The 14,235-nt window shown below is 47.7% G+C and overlaps 2 protein-coding genes across 6 annotated transcripts in view; both read left to right on the top strand.

The window, feature by feature from the left end:
- LOC144159302 (uncharacterized) overlaps window positions 1-7,282 on the top strand; it is a 56,349-nt gene extending 49,067 nt beyond the window's left edge. For both annotated transcript variants that reach the window (XM_077690708.1, XM_077690707.1), the window contains exons 24-27: window positions 1,052-1,096; window positions 1,213-1,258; window positions 2,851-2,978; window positions 4,718-7,282. In XM_077690708.1, coding sequence (XP_077546834.1) covers window positions 1,052-1,096; window positions 1,213-1,258; window positions 2,851-2,978; window positions 4,718-4,795 — 297 coding nt within the window. In that variant the 3' untranslated portion in view covers window positions 4,796-7,282. The remainder of the gene's footprint in view (window positions 1-1,051; window positions 1,097-1,212; window positions 1,259-2,850; window positions 2,979-4,717) is intronic.
- Window positions 7,283-12,174: 4,892 nt separating this feature from the next.
- Window positions 12,175-13,835, top strand: LOC144159301 (uncharacterized). 4 transcript variants are annotated; one of them, XM_077690703.1, is made up of 6 exons: window positions 12,176-12,403; window positions 12,480-12,594; window positions 13,158-13,264; window positions 13,383-13,428; window positions 13,486-13,618; window positions 13,679-13,835. In XM_077690703.1, exons 1-6 carry the CDS (start codon window positions 12,344-12,346, stop codon window positions 13,806-13,808), a joined length of 591 nt encoding a protein of 196 aa, XP_077546829.1. In that variant the 5' UTR covers window positions 12,176-12,343; the 3' UTR covers window positions 13,809-13,835. The 4 variants fall into 4 exon arrangements, with proteins under 4 accessions (XP_077546831.1, XP_077546829.1, XP_077546830.1 ...); XM_077690704.1 differs by having other exon boundaries at window positions 12,188-12,403; window positions 12,504-12,594; XM_077690705.1 differs by lacking the exon at window positions 13,158-13,264 and having other exon boundaries at window positions 12,175-12,403; window positions 12,480-12,635.
- Window positions 13,836-14,235: the final 400 nt, after the last annotated feature.

Genomic DNA, 14,235 nt, shown 5'->3' with positions numbered 1-14,235 from the left:
TTTTGTGGTGCCCCCAGCACTTGTCTGGCAGCAAACAATGCCTTATTCACTGGGGCTCTTCGATTTACACTCCCGGACTCACCGCGGATAGTCCGCGGGTAGTCAGAGGATTCCCCGAAGCCATAGGGATACATGGGAAAATCGAATGCCGGACTGCTTCTCGGGGAGTCCGCGGTGAGTCCGAGACTGTAAATCGAAGAGCCCCACTGAGAAATTAATCAATATAGTTTAAGATATTGATTCGCCCGCCAAATCGTGTCTTTTCGTGACGTCTGCCATGAAGTCATGAGGACGGGTATTCAAATGAATTTTTAGTGCTTCGTTAGGCTCTATAACCTTGCTTCCCGCCAGTCCTCCCAGATGGCGCTACTATAGCCAGCCGCGGACCGTTGTCCACCGTTGCTTTGCTTTGTTGTTTGGCCGTATTTGCACCTGGCTTGTTTTTGTTACGGTAGAAAGTAATCGTTCCGTTACGCATGGGGTATCCTCGACAACCAGGGTCACATAAGACAATGTCGCTTACGCCAATCGGCCAGTGTCATGTTAGACAACTCCAAAGTAGCGGCCTGCTGTGCAGCTAAACCAAGCACAGTGCAAGGAGTACCAACAGCAGTGTGCATCGGTACTTCTATGTTTACGTGCATTTTTGTAGCTTGTATTGTTTACCCCGCCATTCTTACGGTGGTAAAATGAACACGCATTACATTTAAGCGCAAATAGCTCGTTCGGCAAGCTTATAAGCTCTGCCTAATTTGTGTTTGCTCTTGCCGGCCTCAGCCAATTGCACAGCTGGGCACATATGACATCATAGGTTCTGTTGCGGGAAATGAGCTAGTGGGTTGCATGGTGGGTCCCATTTTTCCTAATTATATAGCTTATTTGAGTGAAGTTTACGTTAAGAATGGCGTCAGTATGATTCTAACGAGGCAATCTTTCACATGAACCAAACTTGTGTTTTGTCTGCATGGTCCCTTTAATGGGAATTTCTCATACAAGTGCTGCTCATGCTGTATCATGTCCCAACTGATTTCGGTCTTTTCTGTACTTTCAGGGCCTGTTGGTGTTTTTTCTCTATGTTGTGGCGAGCAGAGAGAAGGTGCGTTTCTCCACACTGCCTTATTACCGGGCTTGCAAAGCAAAAACAAAGCTTAAAAAATGAAAGGAGGGAATGTGGCACTGCTTCATCTGCCCTGTATTTTGTTTGCCTTGCAGCAGGCACCGTCACCAGTCTTGCAAGCACGGAACAGTACGGGAAAAGGTACAGTTTTCCTTGTGCGACATTGCATATTGATTATGAAAAAAAAGGAGGGTGCCATGCTTTTTAGGGTATTATCATAATTACTCTAATCTAATGCGCCCTCGATTGTAACGCGCACCTGTTTTTCGCGGTCCAAAGAATAAAAAAACACCATGTCCTCGATTATAACGTGCACTACACTTTCATTATTTAATACAAAAATGCAACTTTTTCTCACCTGGAACAAGCAAGGTTTATTCCAAAGGTGGCACAAAAGGAAATGTGCTGGTTATTGCTGGCAAGAACGTCACCACGATGACGGTCCAGGGCAGCACCACCCCAGCAGCTCTGTCGTTACAGGTCTCTGAGCCGCTCGCTGCTGCTGCACGTACTCCGCCAGCGGGTCTTCTATTTGGGGATATCGCCCCCTCTTTGGTCCACTGAACCCTTTCAATGTCGCCTTGCTAGCGAAAATTTTCTTTCTGTTTGCGCCAGTCCCGCATGCAAGTGTCCGGAACACTGAACGCACGTGACGCGGCTCGATTTCTATCGCTTTCCGCCCACAAGATTACTTTATTCTTAAACTCAACATTGTGGTGAGCCCGCCGTGTCTTTGCAATGGGAAATTCCATGGCAGAAAGAACAGAGGATCGCAAAAAAGACTACGCAGACAAAGGCAAACATGCGCCAACTATGAAGCGCGGTCTATACGTTCAGTAGTCAAGCAGCCATCTTGGAACGTCGATGGCAGTGCGGCGCTGCAGTTTTGAGTCGTACTTGATTGTAACGCGCATGTGATTTTGGGACGTATTTTTCCAAAAAAAAAGGTGCATGTTATATTCGAGTAAATACAGTAGAAGAATTGTCCATGGGGTATTTTTGGTTGTGCAAACTTGTGCACGGGCAATACTGCGGTCGATAAATCTGTTTTGAAAACCTGCTGTGAGTTCTCTTGTCTCAGTTTTGCGGCAGGGGGTCTCCTGTAGGGTGTAATAAGCATCTTGTAAGCTTTTCTAGTTAGCTTTGTGACTACGGCTGCATTTCACATTTCCCAACGACGCAATTCGTTCATCTTTCTTGGTTCACTGGCTTCCCATCATTTTTGCTAGATACATGTAAACACTGCAGGAAAATCATTCTCCAGAATTCGATTATTGGTTGGGCCAAGAGAAGGTATTTGTCATCAGGTGTGTTCCATAATCAGGCCATAAAGTTGACTTGAACCACTCACATTGCAGACCGATAGAAATGCCTCGATTTCTCTGAAATTTCTTTAATTGACCGATTTATGATCATTGAGGTTTTATTCTGCAGTGAACTGCAGTATTTTTTTTTTCCAAGCTAATTGTTGCCGTAGCAAATATAGCAGACAAGAAGAGGCACGCACTCGCTGTAACAATGTGTCTTGCTTCCACTTCTCTGTGTTCTGTCCTCTTTTTCTCCACATACTGTTTCTCTTTTTGAAGTGCATCATGTCCTCGTGTATTTCATTCCTATGTTCTTATCTGGGAGGACAGTTGTACCAAAAGACATCTCGTTGGAGTGGAACTGTCGTAGAGCCGGCTGTACGGATACCCATATGGCGTGGTTGTCCACATTTGTTGTCCCTGCAGCGCTGCCCAGTCCGGTGGCTCTGGCAACAGTGACGGGCCGGGATGAGTCGGAGGGCCTCTTGGACCAGGGGAGCACTGGGCTGGACCTGCCAAGGCTGGAGGAGAGTCCACATGGCTCTCGGTCACAGGTGAGACAGCGGCAGTACACAACTTGGACTCACCACCATCTTTCTTCCTTTTCCTCCTCCACCTTCTCCTCCTCCTCCTACTGTTCCCTTCTTCTTTCTCCAATATTTTGACCTCCAGCTTTGCTGTCACCCTTCATTGCTGATAGACTGAACTCATGAAGGCGTCATAAGCAAAAGTGACTACAGTATTAGAATCTCAGTAGTAAGATCGCAGCTGATGCGAATTCCGGCATTAAAAAATTTTTAAAAATTTTGTTTGCTAAAGTGCACCGAGTTTCAGCTGCTACAAACGCTTTCTCATTTCACGGTGGCCGATAAGAATCGTCAAGGGCTGCTACAGCAATTATATTGTATTCCAGTAAAATGTGCTGTTGGGTGCATTATGAATTACGAAAATTGCGCTGAAAAGACAAACAGAGGAAGAAAGACAGACAATGCACAACTCACAACTATTTATTTTCAGGGAAAGAAGTTGCCTCATAATAGGCTTCTACATGACATAAAAACAGATAGTAAAATCGATGACAACACCGCAATACTCAGGGTTTGCACAGGTCCTTGAAAACCCTTGAATTTAGAAGTGTAAATTTCAAGGCCTGGAAAGTCCTGGAATTTTTAAAGGGTCCTTGAAAACCTTTGATTTTTCTGGAGAGAACCAATGGCCTTATCTTTTCATAAGAATTTAAAGTGTTTGTCGTAAATTTTAGGTGTTAAAAATGTAAATAAACATTGTAACAATCAAGTTTCAGTGTGTTGCGTGAAATTACGAGTTGTGAATTCTCATTATTACGAGGCAACATTGGGAGCAGCACTCCTCAATAGAATTAATGTCACCATTCAATCCCGTGAAAGCCGGCTTCTGTTCCCTATCTTGCATGTTCCATCTAGTCTGTGGACGGCCTTTCATTGCATGTTTGCTGTGCCTCATACGCTCCACCTGCGTTTGCTTTTACGTGCAAATGGTGGACATGTACATAGTTCATCCTGCCTTGCAGCAACACTTGCTGAGTTAATTTCAGCTGATACTCTTGCTGACAAAGCAGGAGATGCAGGCAACATTAACGAAGTTTTAAAATCAAACAGCCTCAGCAAAACACCAAGAAAAAAGAACCCCCCTTATTGTAAACTACGAAAAAAAAAATAAAGCTGGGGGAGCATTCATGAACCCATAGCGCCTATCTAAATGTGCATTGATGTTCTTAAGTATTGGGCAATAACAAAATTTTGCATTGTGTTGAAAAAGTTATAAATAATCCCAGATAAAACATAAGATGGGGACCTTGAAAATGTGTTTTCCGGTCCTTGAAAACCCTGGAATATTTTCTTTTGAAGCCCGTACGAATCCTGAATACTCGAAGCAAATTCACGAGGGTTGCATCAGTGAACCATCATTATCACTTTTTAGCAATGAATTTCGTTTTTTAGACAGCAAGCGGTAGGCGGGCTTCGAATATTGTGGTGTTGTCATCGATTTTACTATCTGCTTTTATGTTTTTATGTCATGTAGAAGCCTATATAAGGCAACTTCTTTCCCTGCAAATAAATAGTTGTGAGTTGCGCATTGTCTGTCTTTCTTCCTCTGTTTGTCTTTTCAGCGCAATTTTCGTAATTTATATTGTATTTGTTATTTGTTCGTACGGACCACCCCAATGCATGTGCACATTCTAGTCCATGCGTGGAAGTATGTTGTTTCTAACATCTGCGTCTCCCCCTCTCTCCCTTTCTCTTCTTCTTGCAAGATCTTCGAGGCCAAAATTGGAGACGACGAGACTTCGCCACCGCCGTCGGATCCCTCCTTCACAGTGACGGCCGTCTGATGCATTTCTCCAAGCGCGGTGGTCACTGCCGCTTGGAGTCGAACAAAGGCACGAAGAGCGAAGGAAGGAACTTAAACGCACAGTCAACAGACATCGCCCCTTTCAACACCTGCTCCAATCATCGAGAGCACATCGTCACGAAAAACCATTTGCTCAGCGTCCTTTCGGGGCAGCTTTCTTGGCTGCAGCCCGTATGCATTGCAATGTCTAGCTCGGTCTAGCACAGAGATGTCCACTTCGTTTCATCGACGAAACGCTGAAACAGTTGCACGGTAAGTTGAGACCATCTGACAGGCACGCATCTCGGCCATTGTTCGCCACACGACATCGCTTACACTTCCCTCAATATTTAATTGCCAACTCATTAAACATTCTTCATAGTTGTCACGTCAGAGCGATCATAAACCGGGGGAGAAATAAGTCTTCCTTTCCATTGCAGCGTAGTTCATCTCTTTTCCACCATGTGTTGTCATTTTAGCATTGCTTGTGCAGCTGTTTCAGCGTTTCCACGGGCACAATACTTGTTGTTTATGTGTAGAGAGCAATGGCTTCACTCTCCTCTGAATAAGTAGTAGATGCCAAACTACACTGGTAGTGAGGGTTGGAGAATTTGTGTCTGGCATGATCGGTGCAGTAATTACTGAAATGCTAAACAAGGTGCGACTCGGTCAACTGTCGTTCAAATGTACTTGCGGTTTAAAAGCTGTCAAACAGCGGGCCGTTGGAACTCTTTTTATCGGGGGCTTAAACACAATTGAACCAGTTTCTCGCCACGCGTTTCAGATTTCTTGCATTTAGGCCAGATTAGTTAGTGCCAATGAGTTGTATTATTGGTTCCAGTTCCACAGCTAGTTGTGAGTACGGGTAAATATCATTCTCTGTTCATTCACTTTCATTTTTGCAAAGTCATCTTCAATAGTTGATACTGTTTTGAGACCAAGTCACAGGCATTGTTAAAAATTGACATGTTGTGGCATAGCCCCAATTGCCGAGATTTTTTTAAAAGTCGGCTCGAGATTGCTGCGATTTCAGTTATGACTTTATCTTTTTATTTCTGCCTATGCGCGCAGTTAATTCAGGAGTAATTTGATGACTGTGAATGTGCTTGGGTGTGATGGGCGGGGCGCTGCATTTTCAGCAGTGCTACAACGAAAGAGTGAGCTACAGTTGCCAAAGCAGACAAGGAAGGTTGTTGTGTGCAATGTTTATTGCAACCCACTTCAATTCATTCTTTTAAAAAATGATGTTTTAACTGGCTTTGTTGCAAAACTCTGGCCAGGAAGCCATGGTTGACATGTTTTAGAGCCATCCTGTTCACCGAGTTTACTGTTATAAGTTTAAGATTGTCAACTACTTTTAGTTCCTCAAAGAGGTTGTCCTGTCAACGCAAGTGGAATTTTCCTTTGCCCACATTGCCGTGCTATTAATTTAATTATGATGTTCACGAAGTGTGACTGACTCTGAATGGCACTGGTTACAAGAGAGAAGAGGTTGAGACAGGGAAGTTTTAAGTTTGTTGCAGTTCGAGATGTGATGTTACCTGTTGATTATAATGTTTTTCGATGTTCGACAAAGCCATCGTCATCAAAGGCAGTTCCTAGTTGTTGCACCGCAACTCTAGATTTTACCTGGTGTGAGATAATGAGTGTCTTTACTCTGAGACACTTAGCCAAAAGCATTGTTTGTTGAACTAGGTGTGAAAACAGAATTGCTGCTTTTATCTTATGCATCTTCTTAGCTGAGAGAGTCATGTGCAATACAAGAGGCTTGACTGATTTGTATTCGTGGCACAGAAGGACCGTGTAATACTGAGACACTGTTTTTAACATGTTCATGTTTTTAGCATTTTGTTGCTCCCAAGGTCAGGGTATAAATATCGGCGCAACATACAGGTTACGAGTGAAAAAGATTAGTATTTACTCTGGACTTCTCTTCCACACTGTTTTTAGTTTCCTTGCGTGCCCGGTTTTAGAACGTATTTATCCACAGAGCAAACAATGTCATGCAAATCTCAAAGTGTGAAAAAACCATAGTGTGTGTATAGTAATGTGCGTCGTCACCATCTGTGCAACGCTGGCGGACTGCCAACCTTCCCATCTCATTCTACATGAACAATCCTTTTACCACTGCTTCAGGGCAGCAGGAAATGTCTAGTCATGTTGCGGATGCAACTACGTTTTTAAGACATTTTTTACACCTGTCAATAAACATTCTCTCATTACAACATATTTTCTATGTACTTGTGCCATCTGATTGACATGCTGTCGCTTTCCTCTGCACAGAAAAAGGAAAAAGTGCATAATCGGTCAAACGCCCGAAGAAACTGGTCTGATTTCGAGAATATGGGCTTGGCTTGTGCAAACGAATGGGCATTGCATCACCTCCTCACCTTCGTATAAAAAAAACCTGGCCTTTGCTTGGCACAGTGTTTTCCGAAAACTCTTTTTTTGGTCTGAATGGAGAAGTACGAGTCGAGAAAAGATTTCACTTGGCAGCTGGGTTTGGCTGTTTGAGCAGTTTGAGTTCCAATTTGAATGCACTGGGTTCGGGGATATGAAGCACACGGCAAGGCTGCATGTTGCGACTAGATTGAATGCTGTCACAGATGGCCTTTCTTGCTGTGACCTCTCCTAACAGACCCCGAAATTCACCACTTTTTGGTACAATTAAAATTCGTAATGTTGGAATTTGCAGGCACACTTTCGCATGTATTGGTAAGTGCTCAAAAATCGACCCATTAGTCGCTGAGCTGAACAGAACTCGACCCTTTCAGCCCTGATTTTTTTATTTCAAGCAAAACTGTTTTCTGTGTGTTTTCCTAAATTTTATGGTCCCATAGAGCTGGGAGCAAAATTATTAACAGATTTATTGAGGCAATTCAGACATGTGGCAATTAAAAATTTTATGTTGAGCAAAGACATCACTTTTGCACATTTTCCTAAACGTTACGACTACATGAACCTAAAAACAAAAAATGAGCTTTGTAGTGCATATATTTATAGATTTACAAGCTTGGGAATAAAACTGAGACCACCATTTTATTTATCCAGCCTCAATGTCGTCATTTCAACTTCACTGGAGCTTTTTCTTTTTTGTAGCGTGTAGCTCCACTAAAATGAACCAACAGGGATATCTATTGCAATAGGCATCGTTGAAGAACAATTTCCCAAAAAAACTAGCAGTTTTGGTTTCGTTTTCTATGCACTAGAGTTGTGGGTTATGTAGGATTGTCTTTCCTGCTACGAGTCACACAACCCAAGTCACCGAGCATAGCCAAGTGCCAGGGCTGTAGCCTTACCTTTGGCGGCGAGTTATGGCTGTGAGGATGTCAAGGGCACAACCATAACTTCGGCGACAGGTTATGGCAGTGATAGTTGCAGGGCTATTTCCTTTGGCGGTGAGTTATGGCTGTGGAAATGGCCCTACCTTGGGTGGGGACTTATGACGAAAATGGCAAGAGTATAGCCTTACCTTTGATGGCAACTTGTTGCTGAGAAACTCGGCGAGATATAGTTGAAAATGGCAAGGGGATACCTTTACCTTGGGTCGGGGTAGTGACAGGGCTGTAGCCTTGTCTCTGGCTGTGAGTTATCGCGAGATGTTGGCGTAGCCAAAGTGCCAACATTCCAGGGCTATATAGTCCACCCGACGGCAAAATTTTGGGCGCTGAAAGTGCAAATGCTATATTGTACAACCGATTGCAGAAATTTCGGGGTAGCCACTGTGCCTAGGCTACTGTCCAGCCAATTGTGGAAATTTTGAAGTAGCCACATTGACGAGGCCGATGGAGGAAATTTTGGAGTCGAGACAGAGCCAAGGAATATAGTCCAGCCCCTAGCTTATTTAGTAGCCCTATAGTAGTAGCACAAATTGTTGCCGCAACGTTTCTGCCGTGTTGCCAATGTTGTGTAACTTTAGGCAACGTTACACAACGTAGTGACAATGTTGCCAAATGTGGGCCAACGTTGGACACATTCAGCAACAGTATATATCTAGCACCCCCAGCTTTCACACCAGTGAGGTCAATTTACTCGCACCGCTTCGGGGTTACTCCTCGCCACCGCCGACCGTGCACTCTATCACAACTGCTATTCCCCTCGCCACCACCGGTGCCTCTTTCAGAAAAAAAATTCACCCCACCTACCCGAAGGGAATCGTGAGGAAATGCGAATGCATTTCTTTTGCGCGAGAGTGCGCGGAATTTGTAATTAATGAGGAGACGGTGATTTGTAGCGTAACCATTTATTTAACACCACGCGGGAGCTCCGGCGAGCTCCCGCGATGCGAGCGCCCTCACACGCCCGAGCGCGCTCCTCCTCTCCACTCACTCTCCGCTGATCCGCCCGCACCACCTGCTCCGGTTGCTAAGGGAGAGGAGGAGCGCGCGCGCTCGCAGCTGTTGCTATGGGAGAGGGGGTGAGAGCGGAGAGATAACACCTGCGGGCGCGTGGACGCCGCACGCCGCCTGACATGGCTCGACTAAGAAATGCATTCGCATTTAAAAGCGCAAAGGGTCATGGGTACGTCGCCTGCTGCCGCCACTTCCGGTTCGAGATCTCTCCTGCCCTCCCGTACGCCTGCGTGCGCCGGCGGCTGTCAGGCGCGTGTGTGCGTGTTGTTTATTTGTCACAGGGTGCTTACCTGTCAGATAAACCCCTAGTGTGATCAATCGTTGTTATTTATGGAATTCCCGATGCATGAGCGTTTTTTTTTTCCCAGTGGAAACAAACAACAAGCACACACGTGCGTGAAAGCCGACGGCCTACGGGAGGCCAGGAGAGCTCCCGAACCGGAAGTGGCGGCTCTCCGCGGGGGAAAACAATGCACCCATGAGCCTTTGCGCTTTTTACCGGTCACCTATTGACCCCTGCAAACGAGTGGCCACCGGTGAGGCCCCGCGGCTCCTTCCCACCAGAGGGATATCCCGAATAGAGCGGTACCTCCTCCGGCTCCGCACCAGCTGCTACAACACAGCAGCACGCCTCCACAGGCAGGGTCGCAAGGCCACACCCACCTGTGCCCACTGCCCCGACCCCGAGATATTAGATCACATCCTCTGCTCCTGCCCTGCGTACGCTGGTGCCCGGAACAAAGCTGGTGTCTGGGTACCGGCGGCTGGGGCTACCTCAGAGGACATCCTGCGTCCTCGGGGACCCTTCATGCTGCACCGAGAGGCCTTCAGGCTGCTCCTCTCGTACCTCTACGAGTCAGGCCTCAACACCCGCCCATGAACTGTAGACAGTAGAAGCCATGGACCCCACCGGCTATCCACCCCCTGTTAACTCTCTTGTGTGCGTGGGTGTGTATGTGTAAGTGCGTGTGGATGTAAATAGTCTGTATGTAACCTGAGTGTGTATGTATATAGTCTGTGCATAGCCTTTTATAGCCTCTTATCACATTTCATTTTTCATTGCCCTTTCACTGTTTTTCTTTTTTTTTTTTTTCAAACCACTTTTTTCCCCGGGCGAGACCTGTGCCCTCTTCGAGAGGCAAAACTTCGCCTTGTAAATATTTTCATTTTAATAAACACTTTTTCTCTCTCTATTGGCTGACAACGGCGGTAGCACCGTTATCAGGTGATTGCGGAGAACACACAGAAGCGCGAATGGGCGTTAAAGTGACCGAAAGCCGCCGCCACCGTGGCCGCCTCAAATTCCACCTCGCCGAGTATGTGCCCGGTTGAGACGCCGGCGTGAGCCCATAATTCTTCAACTAGAAAGGCTTTCGAGCGGCATTTTCGCCGGTGCATTTCATGCATACGTATGCGCAGATCACCGGTTGCCGGTTTATGCGCGCACAAGGTCCGGGGGGAAGGGGGGGGGCACGCACAGTTGGCCTTCATGCCTTTTCCGATAATGCCCGTTGTGCTGGTTCGACATTTAGATGTGCAATTTTCATGGCTCAATGCGTCCTAGCTGTCCGTTGTCTTTCGTAATCGGTTTGGGTCTGGGTTGGTGTATTAGACAGTAAGATGCCTACAACGGGGGCGGGAAACCGACGATTCCATGTTTGTCCGCTAGAATAAAGCTAGAGACCTTCCAACTTAAACTCGCTATAGGATGGGCGCATTTCGTTCGCTTCGAGGAAGAGTGGGAATGGCGTCGGCCCGAACAGAAGCGCGAATAGATGAATAGGAAGCCATACCGCGAGCCGGCCTAGTTGGAGGCGATCGATGGCAACGTTGCGCAAAAACAAACGAGGGCAAATAAGAAACGAAAGGACAAGCGCACTTTCTTGTTGTTTCTTCTTTGACATTGTTTGTTTTGCGAAACTTCGCCATGTATAGAAAGCCGCTACCCCCGCACTGCGCCCTCTAGTTCCAGCTCGTCGAGTAGCTGCGAATACCTCCCGGATGAAGGGCAACTTGCTCGCTTAAAACGCCGACGTGGGGCAGTATTACTTGTTTAAGTTTCTTTCACTTCTAAGCCCGCGCACATAACCGGTTGCCGGCGTGCACGGCTTGGGGGAGGGGTGCGTGCACGCGGTCCTTACTGATGGCGCCTCCGTTGTGCTGGCGGGAGGTTTAAACACGCACGTCAAACGGCCCAATGCGACTGTCCTCGCAGTGATCGAGCGGATTGGTTTGGTGTGTTACACGAACAGTGAGATGCCTACGAAGCGGGAGTCAGCTCCTAGCTTGTCCGCGAGACTGAACCTTGGGTCATTCCAAGTTTCATTCAGCTAATTGGCTGGGAAGTATGCTCAATAGCTATTTACGAACAAACGTGTTTCCTTTCATGCACTCCGTGGACTGCGTCCAGCTTCGCAGGTCATTTTTCTTCACAGAGTGGAAAGGGCACTAATTTTCTTACAGCCACGTACGCACCCGCCGCGATGGCTCAGTGGCTAAGGCGTTGTGTTGCTGAGAACGGGGACGCATGTTCGAGTCCCGGCCGCGGCGGCCGCTTTTCTGATGGATGCGAAGAGCCAAACCACCCGTGTATATACGAGATTTCGGCGCATGTTAAAGATCAAAATCAATCCGGAGCCCTCCACTATACGGCGCGCCTCATCGCCTTCATTTTGCCGGCGCGTTGAACCTTACAATCAATCAATCAATCAATCAATCAATCAATCAATCAATCAATCAATCAATCTATCAATCAACCAATCCAATCAGTCAATCAATCAATCAATGACTCGTACGCAGTAGCATTTGTGTTCCCGCGCAGTCGAATGTTTCTTCAAGACGTGGCGTTTTTTATTCGGTTTCAAAAGCCGCGGAAGACAGCCGGTAACGGCCGCATGATCGATAGGACCGTGCAATCGCGCCAGCCGAAACCCCTAGCCGACATGAAGAACCACCGAGCAAGAAGGTTATCTTGCTCCATGACGCAGCATAAAATGCCTTGTCATGCATGCTCCGGTGGCCGCGCGGCTGCGACTTGATGCGATAACTTTTTCGTTTTGTTTTACAACTGGCAGAATGTTCTGGAAGACGATATCGATGTGAAAGAGTGTAAGGGTAGGCGGTAGCCGACCAACAGCAGCGCTCTGTAATGCCAGGATGAGCGCGTTTTAGAACAAGGTGTACGCCATCTTGCCTGCATGCCTGTTGCGCATCGGGCGCAGAGTAGCTGGCAGCGCGGTGACGGCGGCGATGGACAGGTGAGTTTTTTTCCACGCGGTATACTGTCTGTTGGGGAAGTTTGGTTCGCGCTAAGAGTTGTTTTAATGCCATAAGTGTTGTCGTTTTCGTTTCCTTCAGTCGTTTTTCGTTGTGCCTGTGCCATCCCCGCTCCCAACCGGCTCGCTCGGACAAGCGAATACCCACGAGGGCCTCACGGACTTCCTTCACGGTATGCTGCTTCACAGTCTTCACCGACGACTCTTCCAAGTGGTGAGTTCCGTGGCTTAAGGCCCGGTGCGACGTGCGGCGTGCCCACGAAACCGGCTTTCGTATCATTCTTTTTTTCGCGACGCTGGACGTTTGCGTATTTGAATTTTCCTAACCGAGCGCACATTAGCCTCGGAGCCGGACGTTTCCTGGGCCGCCGCGACGCAGGGATTCCGACTGTCGCCAAAGCTTTGCGGTGCGCGTTAGGCTGTAGCTTTCGGGACAGCGGCGCAGTGGCGGTGTTGGAGCCCTTCGCCACTGCCTCTAGCGTCGGACTCAGCTCGGAAGCCCCGTTAGGTTGTGGTGATAGTCGGTCTTCCTTTCCGAACGCCGCGGTAGCCGAGGTATATGCACTTCGATAATGCCTTCCGCTCGCACGTCCTCGGTTCGCGCGGCGTTCGGAATACAGTCGCCACCTTCAACGAGCATCACTGAAGCACGGAACGCAGCTCTGCGGTCCGCGGCTCCAAATTGGGGTCGTGACAAAGGCGAGTGATGGAATTGGTGTCCTTGGTTCCTTTTCAGGTTCGCGTCCGGCACCGCCTCCGCCCTCCTCTTTCCCTGACCCTTGCGTCGTGTCTTATTGCACTTGCTCCTTCCCGCAAACATGCACTACTCTTCTGGCTAGGCAGGTACACGTCTCCATCTGTCCTATCTACTGAGCTCGACGACGCGTGTTTTGTACAGAGGTGTTTTCTGGTAATAAAAGTGGTTCTGTCGCTGTTCGTCTGTAATTACTTTGCCTTTCAGCGTCCCTTCCCGTTCCTGCCAGGCGTAATCATGGTCCCCGCATTCGGTAAGCCGTGATTACCTTCGAAATTACATTTCTAACGTGCTTTGCCTTTTGTTCCAGACCGCCTCCTGCCTATGCGTACCGGCCACCGCCGAGCAGGACGGGGCCGTCATCGAGACGTCCAGAATGCCGTTCGAGTCGAGCTGTACATGGCTGCGCCTGTCTTGAAATCATTAAACCCTGTTTGCAATCGGTAAGGAATGGTGATCTCCCTAAACGTAACATTTTTAACGTGATTTGCCTCTTGGTGCAGACCGCCTCCTATCTATGCGTCCTGGTGGACGGTGGCGTCCTGGTGGACCTTGGGGGACGGTGCCGTCATCGAGCCTTCACGGATGCCGTTCGAGTCGAGCTGTCCGTCGCTGCGCCTGTCTTGGAATTAATCCCTGTTCGAAACCGGAGTACTGCCTTTGTCGTTTGTACACAGTCGATGCGGCTCGCTGGCTCTGTCGGCTCGAGCGACATCAAGTACTGTGTCGGTCTCTTGTACCTCGTTTCGAACAGTATTTTAGCAAATCCTAGTTGTCATAACTCATTAAAGTTGGGAGAGAAAAAAAAAAAGAGCGAACAAGTTCGCACTCCTAAAATGATTGGCTAGGAGTGCGGTTAGGGACAGCCATTGACCCCGTGTGAACGTCGCACCGTTCATGAAGCGAAGTTCTTACTCGGGTACTTTGTCCTCTGGCTGGTGTGAAAGTGTTCATTCTAGGCAACGTGTCCTCCCAGGATTTGGCCCCAGGACGGCGAGAAAGGTAAATGGACTGATGTGTGTCTGTACGGCGTAGCCGCCGGCAAAGTAGCATGCGGACA

The sequence above is a fragment of the Haemaphysalis longicornis genome, unplaced genomic scaffold (assembly GCF_048455015.1).
Source record: "Haemaphysalis longicornis isolate Haplotype H1 unplaced genomic scaffold, Haemaphysalis longicornis Haplotype H1 scaffold_10, whole genome shotgun sequence".
NCBI classification, from domain to species: Eukaryota; Metazoa; Arthropoda; class Arachnida; order Ixodida; family Ixodidae; genus Haemaphysalis; species Haemaphysalis longicornis.
This window is presented reverse-complemented; position numbering and strand designations above follow the sequence as displayed.

Excerpts from the sequence above, each read along its gene's own strand:
- LOC144159301 (XM_077690703.1), top strand. The coding sequence starts at position 12,344 with ATGCCTGTTGCGCATCGGGCGCAGAGTAGCTGGCAGCGCGGTGACGGC. Across the intron at positions 13,265-13,382 it reads CTACTCTTCTGGCTAGGCAG|CGTCCCTTCCCGTTCCTGCC; the intron begins GTACACGTCTCC and ends TTTGCCTTTCAG. Across the intron at positions 13,619-13,678 it reads TTAAACCCTGTTTGCAATCG|ACCGCCTCCTATCTATGCGT; the intron begins GTAAGGAATGGT and ends CTCTTGGTGCAG.